At 44.1% G+C, this 15,981-nt stretch overlaps 2 protein-coding genes across 13 annotated transcripts in view; one reads left to right on the top strand and one right to left on the bottom strand.

Annotated features, from left to right (window-relative positions):
• REV1 (REV1 DNA directed polymerase) overlaps nucleotides 1–11,312 on the top strand; it is an 83,784-nt gene extending 72,472 nt beyond the window's left edge. For all 7 annotated transcript variants that reach the window (XM_022599270.3, XM_022599271.3, XM_022599274.3 and 4 more), the window contains 10 exons: nucleotides 64–236; nucleotides 4,739–4,841; nucleotides 6,173–6,338; nucleotides 6,570–6,775; nucleotides 7,973–8,206; nucleotides 8,890–9,010; nucleotides 9,638–9,858; nucleotides 9,966–10,122; nucleotides 10,406–10,508; nucleotides 10,902–11,312. In XM_022599270.3, coding sequence (XP_022454978.2) covers nucleotides 64–236; nucleotides 4,739–4,841; nucleotides 6,173–6,338; nucleotides 6,570–6,775; nucleotides 7,973–8,206; nucleotides 8,890–9,010; nucleotides 9,638–9,858; nucleotides 9,966–10,122; nucleotides 10,406–10,508; nucleotides 10,902–11,013 — 1,596 coding nt within the window. In that variant the 3' untranslated portion in view covers nucleotides 11,014–11,312. The remainder of the gene's footprint in view (nucleotides 1–63; nucleotides 237–4,738; nucleotides 4,842–6,172; nucleotides 6,339–6,569; nucleotides 6,776–7,972; nucleotides 8,207–8,889; nucleotides 9,011–9,637; nucleotides 9,859–9,965; nucleotides 10,123–10,405; nucleotides 10,509–10,901) is intronic.
• The window catches only part of EIF5B (eukaryotic translation initiation factor 5B), a 104,160-nt gene that overhangs the window by 24,901 nt on the left and 63,278 nt on the right, over nucleotides 1–15,981 (bottom strand). For 4 of the 6 annotated variants that reach the window (XM_089922658.1, XM_030762832.2, XM_089922656.1 and 1 more), the window contains 3 exons: nucleotides 15,303–15,441; nucleotides 13,353–13,514; nucleotides 12,548–13,024 (listed from right to left, as the gene is read on the bottom strand). In XM_089922658.1, coding sequence (XP_089778784.1) covers nucleotides 12,917–13,024; nucleotides 13,353–13,514; nucleotides 15,303–15,441 — 409 coding nt within the window. In that variant the 3' untranslated portion in view covers nucleotides 12,548–12,916. Of the gene's footprint in view, nucleotides 1–10,276; nucleotides 13,025–13,352; nucleotides 13,515–15,302; nucleotides 15,442–15,981 lie in introns of those variants that run through there. The other 2 variants (XR_016395335.1, XR_016395334.1) reach the window with 2 other exon arrangements.

Genomic DNA, 15,981 nt, shown 5'->3' on the forward strand with positions numbered 1-15,981 from the left:
AGAATTGTTAGGCATGTAGGAAAATAACATGGAGGGTATTTTTTTATGTTTGTCTTTCTGTAGCCAAAAGAAGCAGAAGCTTTTCTTCTGAGTCTTTCAGAAGAAATCCAACGGCGACTTGAAGCTGCTGGCATGAAGGGTAAACGCCTGACTCTCAAAATCATGGTACGAAAGCCGGGGGCCCCTGTAGAAACTGCAAAATTTGGAGGCCATGGAATTTGTGATAACATCACCAGGTAAGCTTATCTTAAAAAGGATATTGGATACTGATGTTTCAGTGCAGGTTATTACAATTAATGGAAAATGAAAAAAAAACAAGGAAGAGTATGAATAAAAATCTGCAAAACGCTGATGTTCCTGGACGTTCTGCGGAGCCAGGTCTCAGCTCAAGGCTGTCAGAACTGCGTTGACTTGCCAGATTCCAGGCCAGCCTGTCTGTGTGTCCCTGACCGGGACAGACTGTTCTTGGGGTCTTGAGTTCAGTGCAGGGACAGAAAGGGAGGCGGTTGTGGACTTGGTGGAAGGGTCTTGCAGGGAAACGTCAGTGTAATAATTCAGAAAATGATTTCAATGAGACATGTACTTCACTTAGGGAGGTGTAATTTCTTTTTGCGAAAAGATTAATCAGACTGTGGTAGTCTCTGGAAACTGGTAGAAGGCATTTTAAAACCCTGTTTTTTTTATGTGAGGGCCACTAATATAAAACTGCATGTAAGATTTGTGGCCAATATGCAAATACCTAATTTTGTATGCCATTTTATACTACACAGTACACTGGATTTTAAAGTTTTGGTTGATTGACAGATAAAATACAGTGTAGCAGTTTCTTCTCGCTGTCTGTGCGTTTTAAAATCTCTCACAGTTTCTTAGAACTGTATGTTGTGATGCATTCAGCAGCACCTAGGGGCTCCCTCTGTCTAAGCACAATAAGAAAATCAGCCTTCGTTTAATCCTTTTTGGAAAATCTAGATAGTCCAAAAATCTAATTACAGAAAAACTGGGATTTTAACTGTACTTTATTTCCCCCAATTCAAGAACAATATTCAGCTTTTTTGGTAAGCACATATCTGCTTGCTCTTATTGGTATTTGTTCATTTTTGTCCTAAACTTTTTAAAAAGTTTTATTTTGAAAAATTTAAACATGTAAGTAGAGAAAACAGTGTAATGAACCCCATGTACCCATCACCTGATCTCCACAATTGCTGGTGGGCACCTGCACCATCCTTCCTCTCCTTCCCTCTAGTTATTTTGAAGCAAATGTCAGATACAGTATCATTTCTTCCACAGATATTAACACAGGACAGTTCAGAAATCTGCCTGCATTGCTGGCAGTAAAGTACACATTTTGCCATGCACTTAAAATAAATATCTTTGGATGAGACATCATAAGGCATAAGCAGCACGTGATTAATTGAAACAAGTGTAATTTTGTAAATGTAATAAGATGTAGATCAATTGTAAGCCATTAATTTAAGCCTAACGTTTTGGTGGTATTGTAACTGCATAAGAAATGCTTTAGGTGAGAGCTTATGAAATATTGTAATACTGATCCTGTATTTCCTCTAATTCAGGGGTTGGCAAACTACTTCCTGTGGGCCACATCCAGCCTGTGGCCTGTTTTTACATGATTCATGGGAGCTAAGAATGATTTTTATATAAGAGATTGTAAAAAATGAAGAATAGGTGAAAGAGACAACAGAGTACAAGCTATTTTCCATCTGGCCCTTCCCAGAAGTAGTCTGGACCCGTGCTGTAGTCAAACTGAAGTCCTGTGTGGTTTAGGAAACTCAGAAGTGTATAATTATTCTGTAATCTCTTGTAATTGGCCTTAATCAAAAGCTACATGGCAATCACGTGACTCACAGGCACATTTTGATACTGTCATCGAAACGACAAAATTTAAGTTGCATAAGTCAAAGAGCCACATGTAGATCGAGATCTGTGGCTTGATTATCACTTAGGAAAATTTTTCTTATAAGTTTTCCTTTTGGGAAAAGACTTCTTCCTTCTTGGAGTTCTTTTCTGTATATGTGCTTTTAATTTGAATTGTGTGTGTGTATATATATGTATATTATATATATTTAAACGTGATAAACGAAATTGAAAAGGTCAAATACAGCTTCCAGTCCTTTGCACCTCTCCCCAGCTCTGAGCCACCATACTTTTCAGCCTTCTTGTGGTTTCTTCTGATATTTACATCCATATTTCTAGATATATACTTAAACTGCTGTTTCTGTCTTGAGTCTTGCAGAAGGTTTGCGTGACTTTCTACTGTAGAAGAGGATTTTCTCCCTTCTCTCCTCCACTGCCTGTTGCTCTTCTCCCCAGACGTGTTTCTTTCCTTTGCCCCCAGTCAGGTCGGTGGGTTTTGGTTCAGTCACGCTCCACTGTCCCATGATTATGACATGTACATACTGTACATAGCTGGTCCATATTGTCCACTAGGATCACATTTTCTTTCCTCTTGAATATGTTTCTCCTGGAGTTACTGAGTATCTCGTTTTGCTTGCTTTTTTGTGAATTTGCCACTGAGTTTATCCCCAGACTGCCTTCCACTGTGACTGTTTTAACACATCAGCATAGTCTGTTACTGTGATCTCTTTTCTTGGAGGCCTTTCTCTTGGGGCCCCCAACCTGCTACTCCGGTCTGAATTTGTTTAAGACTTGCTGAAAAGTTGGAGTCGTGGGGTGTCCCTTCTCTGTGTTGGATCCCTGTTTTGCTAGATCCCTGGTCTCATATCTTGAGAAGGAATTCATGGGTGTAAACCTGTCTATCCTCATGCCCAGTGGTTTGCTGACTTAAAGGTTATAAACATATCTTAGAAATCATTTTTCCTCATTTAAAGGCTCCATTGTCATCATCTTTTCAGGGTTACAATGTTGAGAAGTTCACTGCTCTTCTGATTGCCTGGTCTTTATAGGAGATCTGCTCTTTCTGGAACTTTCAGGATCTTCTCTTTATCACAGGTGTTCTGGGATGGTATCAGTTTGTCTTCGTGCCAGGTACTTTGCCGGTATTAAATTTACCATTTCTATCAATACTAACATTTTACATTGGAGTTTTTGAATTTATTCTTTGGAAGATGCAGAATTATCTCTTTCCTCTTAAATGTTCTTCTACTCCCAGTGTCAGTCTGTATCTCTGAGTTCCTTTTTTCCTGTTTTGTTGCTGTCTTTTATATCAGAGATTTTCTTCAAGCATTTATCTATCTCACAGTTCTTGGCTGTTATATGTGAACTGCTGAAATGTTGTGGGAGCCTCTGGACTCATAGTGGGACACGCAGACCAGGGGGCTTCACTCTGGGAGGGCCCCTGGCTGGAGGGGCTTGGTCTTTGGTTACCACAACCAGCTGGCAGTGTCTGTGGTTCTTCCTGTGACATGTTCCACCCAGGGGGTGGGTGAGAAGATGGACCGGTGACAGCTAGTGTTCTGGTTACTCAGGAGGAGAGGGGTCTGGGTGGAGAAACGGGTGTACCGTGCAGCTTCCGAGCGAGGGGCCTCGCTCGTCCTCTGCTGTGCCTGACCCCCCTGTAGCTTCTCTGTGTCAACATTCCCATCTCTGGGAAGCTGTCCAGGAAGGAGGATGGCCAGCTGTGAGAGCCTGCTTCCCAGGTATTCTCTCCCCCTCCTTTCAGACGTATCTGACACCTCTAATTGCTGAGCTCTTCTGAGGTTCTGTAGCATAAATTGGCTTATCTCAAAGTTGGTGCCTTGTTTTAGGCATTTAGCAGGCATTTGAGTATTCTAAATTATGGCTGACATTTTTCCTCTACTCTTGTCTTCTGTCCTTTTTCTATCTTTTAAGAGTTTACACCTTTCAAAAATAATTTCAAGTCCCATTTAGTGTTGTTTTGGAAAGAAATGAAGATAAACACGTGTTTAAACCACTATGGCCCACTACAAATCTTGCTTTTAAGTTACTCTCTATTTATCTGTGTGAAATAAATTTAAGGTAATCATTAGGTAACAAACCAATGGAAATTTTTTGCAAATGATTTCCTTAAAGAAATAGGTACTTTTCATAGATAAATACATAATGTATTCATAGTACTGAAAAAGGAGAGTAAATGTAGTCTTGGGCACCTGATATTGCTGGCACATTTTCTGGTCCCCCTTGAGGAGTTCTTACAGATGTAAAAATTGCATATTGTAGTCTCTCTGGGTTTTAGACGGGGCGCCACCATACTTCCTTCCTCAGAGGTGTCCACACATTTCTGTATCCGCATGCCCGTGTAGTGGGCATATTCACTTGTTGAAAACAGAGTCAGGAGAATCCGGGAGATTCATCTTTCTCTTCTGAATATTAACCGTACCTCAACAAAGATAATCTCGCAACCTAAAACATCTCTGGGAATCGAAAACGTTGTATTTACTGCTCAGGCTTTAGCTGCAACATAATATGCTTATATTTGAATATACATTAACTGAAGTACATTTCTTTAAAACATTTTTCTCAACTTATTTTTGGTTGACCAGCTCTCTGAAAGTCCCAATGTTCTTGATTTTTCTTTTCCCACTTGTTGCCAATGTAATTAATTTAGCATTATTGGCTTCCTTGAAGGAAGACTATCTCCTGCTTTTTTAAGGATCATATTTAGTACTTTAAAATTTAAACTTTTTGATAACTTGCTTTACAACTTTAACTCTTTAAACCGTTCCATACTTCTGAGGTACCAGGGAATACATATGGAATGTAGCTTTTGTTCTTTTAAAAAAGTTAGTTCTATCACTTACAGGACTGTGGCTCTTGACCAGGCAACGGATAGTGCAAAAATAATTGGAAGGGCTGCACTCAACATGTTTCATACAATGAAACTCAACATATCGGATATGAGAGGGGTGAGTAGTAACATATTAAAACAGGATTTTCTGTAATGTTTTTCTTATTTGAGGGTTGAGCGGACGGTGGTCATGGTGCGGTTTAGGGGGTTTATATGCAGCTTTTTCAGCTCCACTGATGAAATATAAGAGAAACTGAAAAACGACTTTCTCATCTGAGCTGGTCTCCTTATTTAAGAATTCACATTTGCTGAAATCTGTTTTCTGCTTAGAATAATAAGTATCATATCTTGAATTTTTATAGTGCCTTTCTTTTAAACCACCAAAGACCTATCTTAACATGCGTTATTTGCTTCCTGCTCTGGTTCCCGCAGAAGGAGACGGGGCTGGAGGGAGTGTGAAGCTGCAAATGTTTCTTGATCTTTAAGGTTCTTTTTCATCAGGAGTTTGTTCTGATGTCTGATAAACGATGATCTAGAAGGAAGAGTTTACCATGGGCACGTGAGGACGCATGATCAGTGAGAGGGCATCAAAAAAATGTGAAAGCCTTCATTTTCTTAAAGATTAACCTTTGTAGGTTGTGTGTGAGTAAAGGATAGTTACTCGCTTGGTATGGGTGTTGTGGAAGGATTAAAAAGTCACTAAGCCGGGCTTCCCTGGTGGCGCAGTGGTTGAGAGTCCGCCTGCTGATGCAGGGGACCACGGGTTCGTGCCCCGGTCCGGGAAGATCCCACATGCCGCGGGGCGGCTGGGCCCGTGAGCCATGGCCGCTGAGCCTGTGCGTCTGGAGCCTGTGCTCCGCAACGGGAGACGCCCGTGTACCGCAAAAAAAAAAAAAAAAAAAAAGTCACTAAGCCAACAGTGATGATCCTCCTCCCTGGAGTACTGTCATGGGCAGGGGGCGGTACTTATCTGTGTGGATACCTGCCGCGTACCCACTGCCCACCCTACCCCCAAGCCCGGTTTTTATTGACAAAAATGATAGGTAAAGTAAGGTTGCAAGTAGACTGTCCCCTGGTTAAATTTTGTTCAGGTTTTATTTTAAAAACTTAATTGGGACTTCCCTGGCGGTCCAGTGGTTAGGGCTCGGCGCTTTCACTGCTGTGGGCCCGGGTCCAATCCCTGGTCAGGGAACTAAGAGCCCACAGGCCGCACGGAGTGGCCAAAAATAAACAAACACAAAAACTCAATTGATGAGAACTTCGGTGGGTACAGTATTCCACATTTTTGGAGTTCCTGATTTTGAAGAGATAATGTTTGGGTAGATTAGATACTCTGAAATTGAGAGTAGCTAGTATAGGTAGTATAGAAGTTGTTTTTGTAATAAATTGTATAAAAGGCTGTTTGAATTTAACTTTTTTTCCTAGAAACCTGTTTTATTCTGGTTCTAGGTTGGGATTCATGTGAATCAGTTGGTTCCGACTAATCCAAACCCCTCTGCATGTCCCAGTCGCCCGGCAGTTCAGTCAAGCCACTGTCCTGGTGGGTCACACTCTGTCCTTGACCTCCTCCAAGTTCAGAAAGCTAAGAAGCCTACGGAAGAGGAGCACAAGGAAGGTCAGTGCTCGTCAGCGTGGTTCTCATTTGGAGCTTATACCGTCCGGAGTGGGAAGTTAGTGTACAGGTCGTCCAGCCTTGCTGCCTGTGGCTCTCAGAAACACCCTGACATTCTGAATTATGATGAATCAGTAATAAAGCTTTATCTGTAATGGATTAAAGTGCACCCTTCCTCCCCTCCCTCTCCCCCTCAGTGAAGAGGCTATTTTATGTCATTTCCTGTGTTTTCAGTATTTCTGGCTGCTGTGGATCTGGAAGTTTCGTCTGCCTCTAGAACTTGCACTTTCTTGCCATCTCTGTCTTCACATCTGACATCAAGTGTCAGTCCTGTTACTACTAGCAAAGCTGAGTCCTCAGGGAAATGGAATGGTCTACATTCTCCCATCAGTTTAAAATCAAGACTTAACCTGAGTATAGAGGTCCCATCACCTTCCCAGGTATGTATTTATAGTTGTAAATATGATGTCAGTGCAAAAGTAGTTTTACAGTAGGAATGATGTTTTTAAGTTATCAATACAGCCAAGAAAGGGAGAAAGGGCAGCTTGACGGGGTGGATCATGGTGTTAGTTCCAAATGGGAAACAAGTTCAGGGCAAGCTTGTGCTTTTGCAAAGATTTGCGACTCTCGCGGGTTGTAAAACATCGATGAGAAAGCCCGTTCTGTGAACTGCCACTGTCGGCAGCCTCTGGACCTCCCTCTCACAGTTGTGATCACATGGACACAGCTCTGGTCAACAGCACGGCCTTGCTGCTCATTAGTAGAGGCCTTTTGTCAAAGGTTTCTCTTGCAGCATTTGCAAACAGTTCTCTCTATAGGGTAAATGATTTTCCTAACACCAGCTATTAATTCCATTGGTGTGGTCTGTAAATGTGGTATGCTGTTGGCATTTTTGCTTCTTGGAAACTTTACATAGCACTTTAAACTCTGTTGGGAAAATCAGTTTTCTCTGTTCCCCTAAGTGGTGGGATGTGCTGGCTGTGAGGCCAGGGAAAGGGGCGGTTGAGAAGTGCATGCACTAGGTCCCTGGTGCTGGCGAGCGACCCCAAGATGGTGGCTCCTAGCGAGGTGAGACTGGCCTACCGGCGTATGGTAATTGCTTGTTTTCAGAGGGATGGATGGGCAGAGGACTCTAGTGTGTAGGCTGGAGAGTTGAGCTTCTAGAATCCCTTTTTCCTAGCTTGCTGCTCAGACGAATATAACTTACATTTGGGGGCAGATAGTCTCCTGCCTGAAAGGTAAACAAACCTCTGACCCAGGACTCTTCGCCTCATCCCAGAAACGGACATGCACCTTAGGCACTGGCCGCTTCCCCTGGGCAAAGTTTAAGATTTGAGCTTGACGAGGGCGCGCCTGTCTGTCTGTTCCTGTGCAGGAGGTTCAGTGAGGAGACATGGCTGAGCTGACCCTGGGGTACCGGCCAGGGGCCTGCCCTTGTCATCTCGAGTCCACGCATGACCAGCCAGGCATCAGTGGCAAAAGACCAAGATGCTTCAAAAACGTGCTGGTTTGGGGGTGGCTCTCCCGGCTTGATGATCTGCACCTTGTGTTCACTATCCATGATGTTGCAATGGGAAGGAAAGTGGGGCATGAACTCTGGAAATGCATCATCTCAGCATCTGTCTGGTGTCTTACAGCTAGATCAGTCTGTCTTGGAAGCGCTTCCACCTGATCTCCGGGAGCAGGTGGAGCAAGTGTGTGCTGCGCAGCAGGGGCAGCCGCCTGGTGACAGGAGGAGAGAGCCCGTAAACGGCCACAGCGCAGGGGTGTTGCCACAGCCAGCTGGGACAGTGTTGTTACAAATACCGGAACCTCAAGAATCTAACAGCGGTGGGGGAATTAATGTAATAGCCCTTCCAGCATTTTCACAGGTGAATTGAATTGAGGCCCTTCGACCATAGTGTGAATATCCTCCGCCATCTGGCTCCCGGCTCAGGGCACTTCTCTTTTCCTTTTCTCCTTTTGCCCCTTAACCTCCCAGTGGCTGACTCCGTCCCTTGGGGGAGGAGGGATGGCCTGTCTCCGCATCACCTGCGGGACACAAACTGACAGAGCAGCCAAGTATGGACAACAGAGGGCAGAGAAGAGGGAGGCTATGGGGTGTGGGCGCTCACAGCTTCCACTCCAAAGACAGAAACACTCTGTTTCATTGGCCTGAGAAGACCCTGGGCCACACTCGAGTACCAGGGTGAAGATGTGTAACCGTACACTAAGGACAGTAACACAATCAGAGTTTGATGTTGAAGAAAAACATCACATATGCACCTGTTTTCTTGCGTTTTGCTTCTCATTTCCTACTAGTGCTTCTTGGCCTGGTTGTTCTGCACAGTGTTTTTGTTTTGTTTTTTTAATTAAGTCAGTTCACATTCAAAGCTGTATTCCTTATTCTCACCCTATAACCTTGTGAGGACTTATGAGCTTTGACGTTGAGGACCTAATTCATACAGATCAGAAAAGTATGATTTGAAATAAAGTCTATTTTGTGAAAAATATAAACCAGCCGCCTATATAGAGTCAGCTCAGGTTTGACTTTGAACTTTCTCTTTTCCACCAGGTGGACCCTGAGGTGTTTGCGGCCCTTCCAGCAGAGCTTCAAAAGGAGCTGAAAGCAGCCTACGATCAAAGACAAAGGCAGGGAGAAAACACCCTTCACCCGCAGCAGGCCAGCACATCCGGTAAGCTTTGCAAGTGACACGTAACAGAAGTGAAGATGTGAGACATGAAATTGTTGTTTGATTGTTGTAGTATATATATATGATGGCCCAAGTCTTTAAGCTGTTAGTCATGTTCAGTGCTCTTCACATCAGGGGAACGGAACTAGTACGCAGTACAGGTTAAGTGCTGTCAAGAGTCCTAGGTGGATTTGTATCTGTAGCTTCTTGACTTAAAAGTCTGAACAAGCTATATTACCCAGAAATCTTTTGAATTGATTATCTGTCAAGCCAGTTGTCCTTTGAGACCGATCCTTCAGAGGATGTAGGTTTAAAGCCCAGAATGTGAAGAAGGTTTCTGAACATGCGTCACAAATACCACATTTAAAATGAAAACAGAATACTGCCCTGCTGAACTGCTGGAAGGAATTCGCCTGTGAGTTTTCATTGACTGCTGCGAGCCCCGTATAGACTAGCAGGTCCCGAATGTCACCAGTAAGTGGCTGAGCAACCCTAGGAAATGCGGGGCCACCTCAGGGAGGCCTGTGCTGTGTGCGTGCGTGTGTTCAGGGCTGCTCTTGGGAGGAGGAAGGGGCCCGTGCTGCTCTCCAGGCATGTTGTGTTGAGGATCTTATGTCCGTCTTCTTTTAGTGCCAAAGAACCCGCTACTGCAGTTAAAACCAGCAGCGGTGAAAGAAAAGAAAAGAAACAAGAAAAAAAGCTCCAGCAGTCCCCCCAAAAAGCTTCAGAGCCCTTCGAAAAATATGCCGCTTAACAGTCCTGCAAAAGCTCTGCCAGGGGCCTGTGGCGGTCCCCAGAAGTTAGTTGATGGATTTCTAAAACATGAAGGTCCTGCCTCTGAGAAACCTCTGGTAATTTCTTTCATGCTTTTTAAACTTTGACCTTCTCCTTCCATCAGATGTTTATGTACTCGATGTTATGTAAATATAGCACTTTCTATTATTTGTTTTCTTAACAGGGAGAACTCTCTGCTTCCACTTCAGGTGTTGCTGGCCTTTCTGGTTTGCAGCCTGAGCCGTCTGCGTGTGTTAGACCCCCAGCACCCAACCTAGCTGGAGCTGTGGAATTCAGTGATGTGAAGACCTTGCTCAGAGAATGGATAACTACCATTTCAGGTTGGCCTGGCTGGTACTGAGATGTGATGTCCTGTGACTACAGAACATGAACTCAGCTCTATAGAGGAACTATTTTCCTAAATCGAATGAGCGTAAACCAGCCACCCCCCCCCAACCTTTTGACCTCTGTGGGTGGCTCGGAAAGGTTCCTTACCACAGCCCACTCGTGTGGCAGCTCTGAGTCACTATCGTAGCACGTAGTTTCCTTGGTCCCTGCAGATCGCTGCCCTTTCTCCTTCAAAAGCATAAGTTGGTCCTCATTTGAGATTTCTCCCCTCTCTAGATCCAATGGAAGAAGACATTCTGCAAGTTGTGAAATACTGCACTGATCTAATAGAGGAAAAAGATTTGGAAAAACTGGACCTAGTTATAAAATACATGAAAAGGTAACTATTCGGTGCTTTTACCCAAAGGGAAAAAAAAAGAAAAAACAGCATGTCTGTCACCACAGCTACTGGAGGGAGGTGGTGAGCGAGCCGTGCCCTTTCTGGCCATCAGTTACGGTATGGTAACTGCTCTTCAGCATTACTGAAAAGGGAAGGCCTGTATTTTGAATGCCAGAGAAAGAGGTGCCGTAACATTGACTGGGGAGTATAAAACGGTCAAAACGAGACTGCTCCTCCTCTCAAGGTTCATAGAGTTTAAACCATAGAAGTACGTTTTTGAGTGTATTTATATACAGACGTTAAAACCCTTAAACCCTAAATATCAATATATATGTTAAACAGATTCTTGAAGGAATCGGTCTTTCCTGATCGCTTGTCTCTCCTCACCTGCAGGTTGATGCAGCAGTCGGTGGAGTCGGTTTGGAATATGGCATTTGACTTTATTCTAGACAACGTTCAGGTGGTTTTACAGCAAACTTACGGAAGCACATTAAAAGTTACATGAACATTACCAGGGAGCCTGCTGCTCTCCGCTAGCTGTGCCATAAGTGCTTGTGAGGTATTTGCAAAGTGCATGATAGTAATGCTCTGAGTTTTATAATTTTAAATTTCTTTTTAAGCCAAGTGTTTTTGTACATTTCTTTTCAATAAGTGCCAAATTTGTCAGTATTGCATGTAAATAACTGTGTTAATTCTTTTACTGTAGCATAGATTCTGTTTACAAACTGTTTGTTTATAAAGTTTTATGGATTTTTACAGTGAAGTGTTTACAGTTGTTTAATAAAGAACTGTATGTATATTTTGTACAGGCTCCTTTTTGTGAATCCTTTAGGAAGCAAATCCTGAACTATTACGGCTGGACCGTTACACGCTTCATGCTAAGCTTTGAAATGCCTGAGGGGGCCCAGACTGGTGTTCTACTTGTTCCAAGCAAGGGTAAAGGGTAAAGAAAGCTTCCAAATACTCTGATCACTCCTGACCCAAAGCATGAACACAGGAACATGTTAAGAAAATCTTCTTTACTTCTTCCAAGTGGAGGAATTTACATATTTTTGAATTAGAACACACACACAATTGAAGATTAAGTTTTTCCTGGGAAAAATTATGTCCCCCAGATGGTTTAGAGGTTTTGTCTTTGCCTCTACTGGCCCTTGAGAAACTTCAATCATAATGAAGAATGGTCCAGATTTTCAAATGTATATAAAAGTATTTTTCTATGCTATATGTTATGCCATAACACTTTAAAAATATAGTTTATAATTCTATGCCAGTGAATACTCAGGAACATTTTCTTCCAACACCCCACACTGACTTCATTCAACACTGTGCTATAAATAGGTAGTCAGATATTAGGGATCTGCCAGAAGAATTACTCTGATGCTAACAGATCTCTTACCTCAGGGACCCACTTCCCACATTCTTCAGGAAAACCATAACAAACGAACTTCAATCAATCAGACTAATATGAAGAAACCATTATGATGCCTCTGTAACAACTTAGTGTTTACACTAAGTCCAAACAGGTAATCAACACCCTATTGATTGTCTCATCAGAAAATGTATGCATGATGGAATTTGCCAGGACAAAGTAGACCAAGATGGAGGTATAAGAATTCCTAATGTTAACATGTGCTGGTACACAAGGTATGATTGATAGTTAATAAAAATCGTTTGGGAGAACGAGCTGCACGGGGCTGGAGACTCACAGAAGAGCAGCTACGCTGACATGAAGCCTAGCAGAGCTCGCGGGTCAACGTCTGGGTTCTTTATTGGAGTTCAGAACTGTGCTGATACAGTGGACTCTCGTGACCACACAAGCAGTAAGCAGCAGCCAGTTTCGCTTTACACCGTGGTTTCACACAAAGCAGATAAATACCAGAATGCCTAATCTTCTATCTTAAAAAATTCCTAAGGGCATAGGCAGAAGAACGCATGGGGGAAAGAAGAAGAAAAAAAAAACCACCACTGTGGGAAGGGTATGCATAAATAAGTATTTCTTACCTCAAAAAAGTCCCAAGTATCAGAAAATCTGCAGAAGCTTGGTTAATCAAATACTGCAGTACTGATTTAATCAGTATAAAATTGAAAGAGCTTTAGATCTGTAATAAAAATCCAGATTTGGGGAAGGGCAACCTTTAAAACAGCAGCCAGTAGAGGAGGACTGGGAAAGGCGTGGACGGGTGCGCAGGCACGCCGGAGCTGTGGGGACGTGTAATCGACCACTGTCAAACCAGTGTAAGTTTCTTGGTTTCTCATGGAAAACATCTTATACGCCTATTTTTTTTCCTTCTATGCTTAATTAGTTCATCAGTTTTCAGATAGGTCCATTCCATTTTTTGCCTTGTTTTTCTTGGTAGTATTACAACATCATTTTGCATTTACTCCAATTCCTGACCCGTGTGGAAAAATTAGATGATTTCAAATACTTTCTTCAGCTCCACAATAAGCTGCCAGTCACTCTTCTGCATCTCGTCTCTGAACCAGTCTTTGAGGGCGTCGATGGACTGCCTGCTGATCTGTAAGGCCCAAGGCACACAGTGAACAAAACAATGTAACAAGCGCCAAAGAAGAGCATGTGGCCCCGAGTTTGTTACCAGATCCTGCTCATCACAGACGGAAAGCTCAGGCAGAAACTGCCAACGCAGAGCCTGCCTGCCTGCATTTTCTGGGAGCAGAATGCCAGCAGCACATCTGTTTGCTGGGGGTCCGACCTAGAGTCCTAGCAGGCACTCTGTCAGGAGGCCAGGCTACAGGCCAAGCCCTCAGCTCCTGAGTAAAGGCCATCAGAAGAGCCGACGGCCCCCTTTCTTAAAAGGGGCCACTTTTGCTGAGTGAGATACTTACCTTACTGACGATAATATCTGTAGCTTCAAAATGTCTTCCGTACATTTTGGGAGATTCACCAGGGATGGGTTCTATTTTGACACAGACTTCCTGTCCTTTTTTTGCAACATCCACTTGTTTATGGTTTACTTCAATACTTGTTACTATTCCAATGTCAACAAACTGTAAAGTAATAACAGAAACTATGATGTGGGCAGAGGAATCGTGGCAGTCACAGGCGCCCGAACTGGACAATTAATTGATGTAACTGGAGCAAATGAGCCAGCTGCAAAGCCTGGGCCCTGTGCCCCTCTATCACCTTGGTCTCTGGGTCTCTCCGCAGTGTGATTTTTCTCACTGGAGAACTGGGGGTGACACCACCCCACCCCGTCTGCCTTCACAAGATGGCTGTGAGGACAAAAGGAGGTCGCTTGTGTGCTTTGGGACACGTGGAAAGTGCTCTGTCCATCCGACGTGTTTCCACCCTGCCCTTCCACGTGACAGCTCCCAGAGTAAGAGAGGCCACAGCAGGCACGGAAGTCCTGAGTCAGAAATGAGCTTGGGGTGATGGGGATGCAGGCAGAGGGGCAGGACCCGTCGTGTGGGCCCCGGCGGCCATGCTGAGGACTCTGCTGCTCATTCTGAGGATGCGACTTGTGAGCGACCTGCCCTCAGTCACAGTCTGGGGAAGGCAACAACAACAACATCCCACTCTGCTGCCTGTCTTGTGAAGAGATACAGGGCAGCGAGAGTAAAAACAGGTAACCTGGTTTGGCCGAAGCCACACAGGAGATCACTGCTGTCAGTAAGGGTCCTAGCTTAGCCACTGGCAGAGAAGCATGACTCCTAGAAGCAGTGAGTCACAGCACTCGGAGGACGTCAGGTGCCGTCTCCCACTAAAGGAACCAAGTCTGGGGCAGGGAAAGTCCTAGATGAGCCTGGAGCACCTTACTGCACCACAAAGGAAGAAAGGGCCCCAAGTGCTATGTGCAAGGACACCAGGCAGCTTGAACGGGGCTCCCAGTGACCAAACGCTGGATAACTGGGGTCTCAAAAAAAAACCCGGCGTGTTTCAGACACCTAATGAAAAGGCCGGGGGGGGGGGGCGGGGAGAAGGTTCTTTACAGAAGCGTGTGGGAAGGGGGATCACAATACTGCCACCATCCATGTCATAACTACTCAGGCGAGGACTGTCAATGGTGGTTAAAGCCGCTGGGAAGCTTACAGGGACTCTCAGTGCTCCAGGTGACTGAGTCAGTACAGCGGGCGAAGATCTGTCTCTGATGGCGATGCTGAGCTGACAGCACCTTCTCTGATCACCCAAGTTTGCACTGCGACAGTGACAACGCGTGTGACAATTCAGAGGCACGCAGGAGCACCTGTGTGCACAGTATCCTTCCCAATCATTCTAACTTGCATCTAGTCACAAGGGAACAACCAGACAAATCCAAGCTGAGAAATCATCTGTGGAACTGCTGTTCTGGACTCTTCTTTAAAAAGAATGGCAGACCGTTCATCATTGAGACTAAAACACTAATAACCAAATGCAGTGCACCTCGAAGGAACCCTGGGCCAGGTCAGCAAGCAGCATTACTAAAGACATTTGGGACAATTGGTAAAAAGTGAATGTGAACTGTGAACTACAGGATTTTATTGAATTAATGTTATTTTTTCTTAGCTATGATGCTAATCTAGAGGAAAGACATGAGTGTCCATTATACTATTTTTTAAGCTTTCCCCAGACTCAAAACACCAAAAACTTTTGAAGGGCAATAATTCTGCAACTTTCACTACCTGAGGCACTGACACCAGGTGCTTGAGAATCAACACTGATTAAGGAACACTGATACTGAGTTTGAATAAATTACAGGAGGTGACAAGCTCTGCTTGATTTCAGTTTTTTATCACTCTTGACTTCCCAGAACTGCTTTAAGAGATGACACACTTCTAAAAAGTACAACCAGAACTCACATTTTTGCTAGGCACGCACATGGGTGTCCCCTGCTTCACCTGGCCTGCTTCCACAGTCACGCCCATCACTATCGGATCTCGAGAATTGAAAATAAACTGAGGCAGAATTTTTATCTTGCAGGGAAATACTGCTATGTGTCTAAAAGGAAAAAAGAAAACCCAAGAATTTTTAAGCTTACAAAATCACTTCGAAGCATAAAAAAGCAAATGCAGGTGAATATGAGGCTTCTTCTCCCCTCAGCTGAGGGCAGCAGGAAGGCCACACATCGGCGCTCAGGGGTCCCTAGGGTGCTACATCCTCTCTTCATCCTCCTCCCTCCCCTCAAGGCAGCTGCATCACAGGAGCACGTTGGGCCCAGACCAAAGGCTGAGCCCCGCCCCTGAAGATGGAGCTTGAGTGCCTCGGTGGAATCCACCATCAGGTGTGTCCTGGGGCCCGTGTGAGGCCTATTCTGAGGACCACACAGGTATCAAACCACATCCTCCTTTTCTCTACCACGTTCCCACATCAGTTGATCCAAAAGGACACTATTTCTGTGCTTATGAAGCATATGCTTAGAATGCTGTAATGGTTTGTAGCATTTTCTTAATCAAACTTCAGTCTTTCCCCTTCAGGTTTCATGATCTAAAGTGAGCACACCTCAATCTAAATCCCAGTATTTACCAGTCTACTTTTAAA

The sequence above is a fragment of the Delphinapterus leucas genome, chromosome 13 (genome assembly GCF_059928025.1).
Source record: "Delphinapterus leucas isolate spDelLeu-1000000601 "Yukka" chromosome 13, BTC_Dleu_Yukka2, whole genome shotgun sequence".
In the NCBI taxonomy this organism is placed as follows: Eukaryota; Metazoa; Chordata; class Mammalia; order Artiodactyla; family Monodontidae; genus Delphinapterus; species Delphinapterus leucas.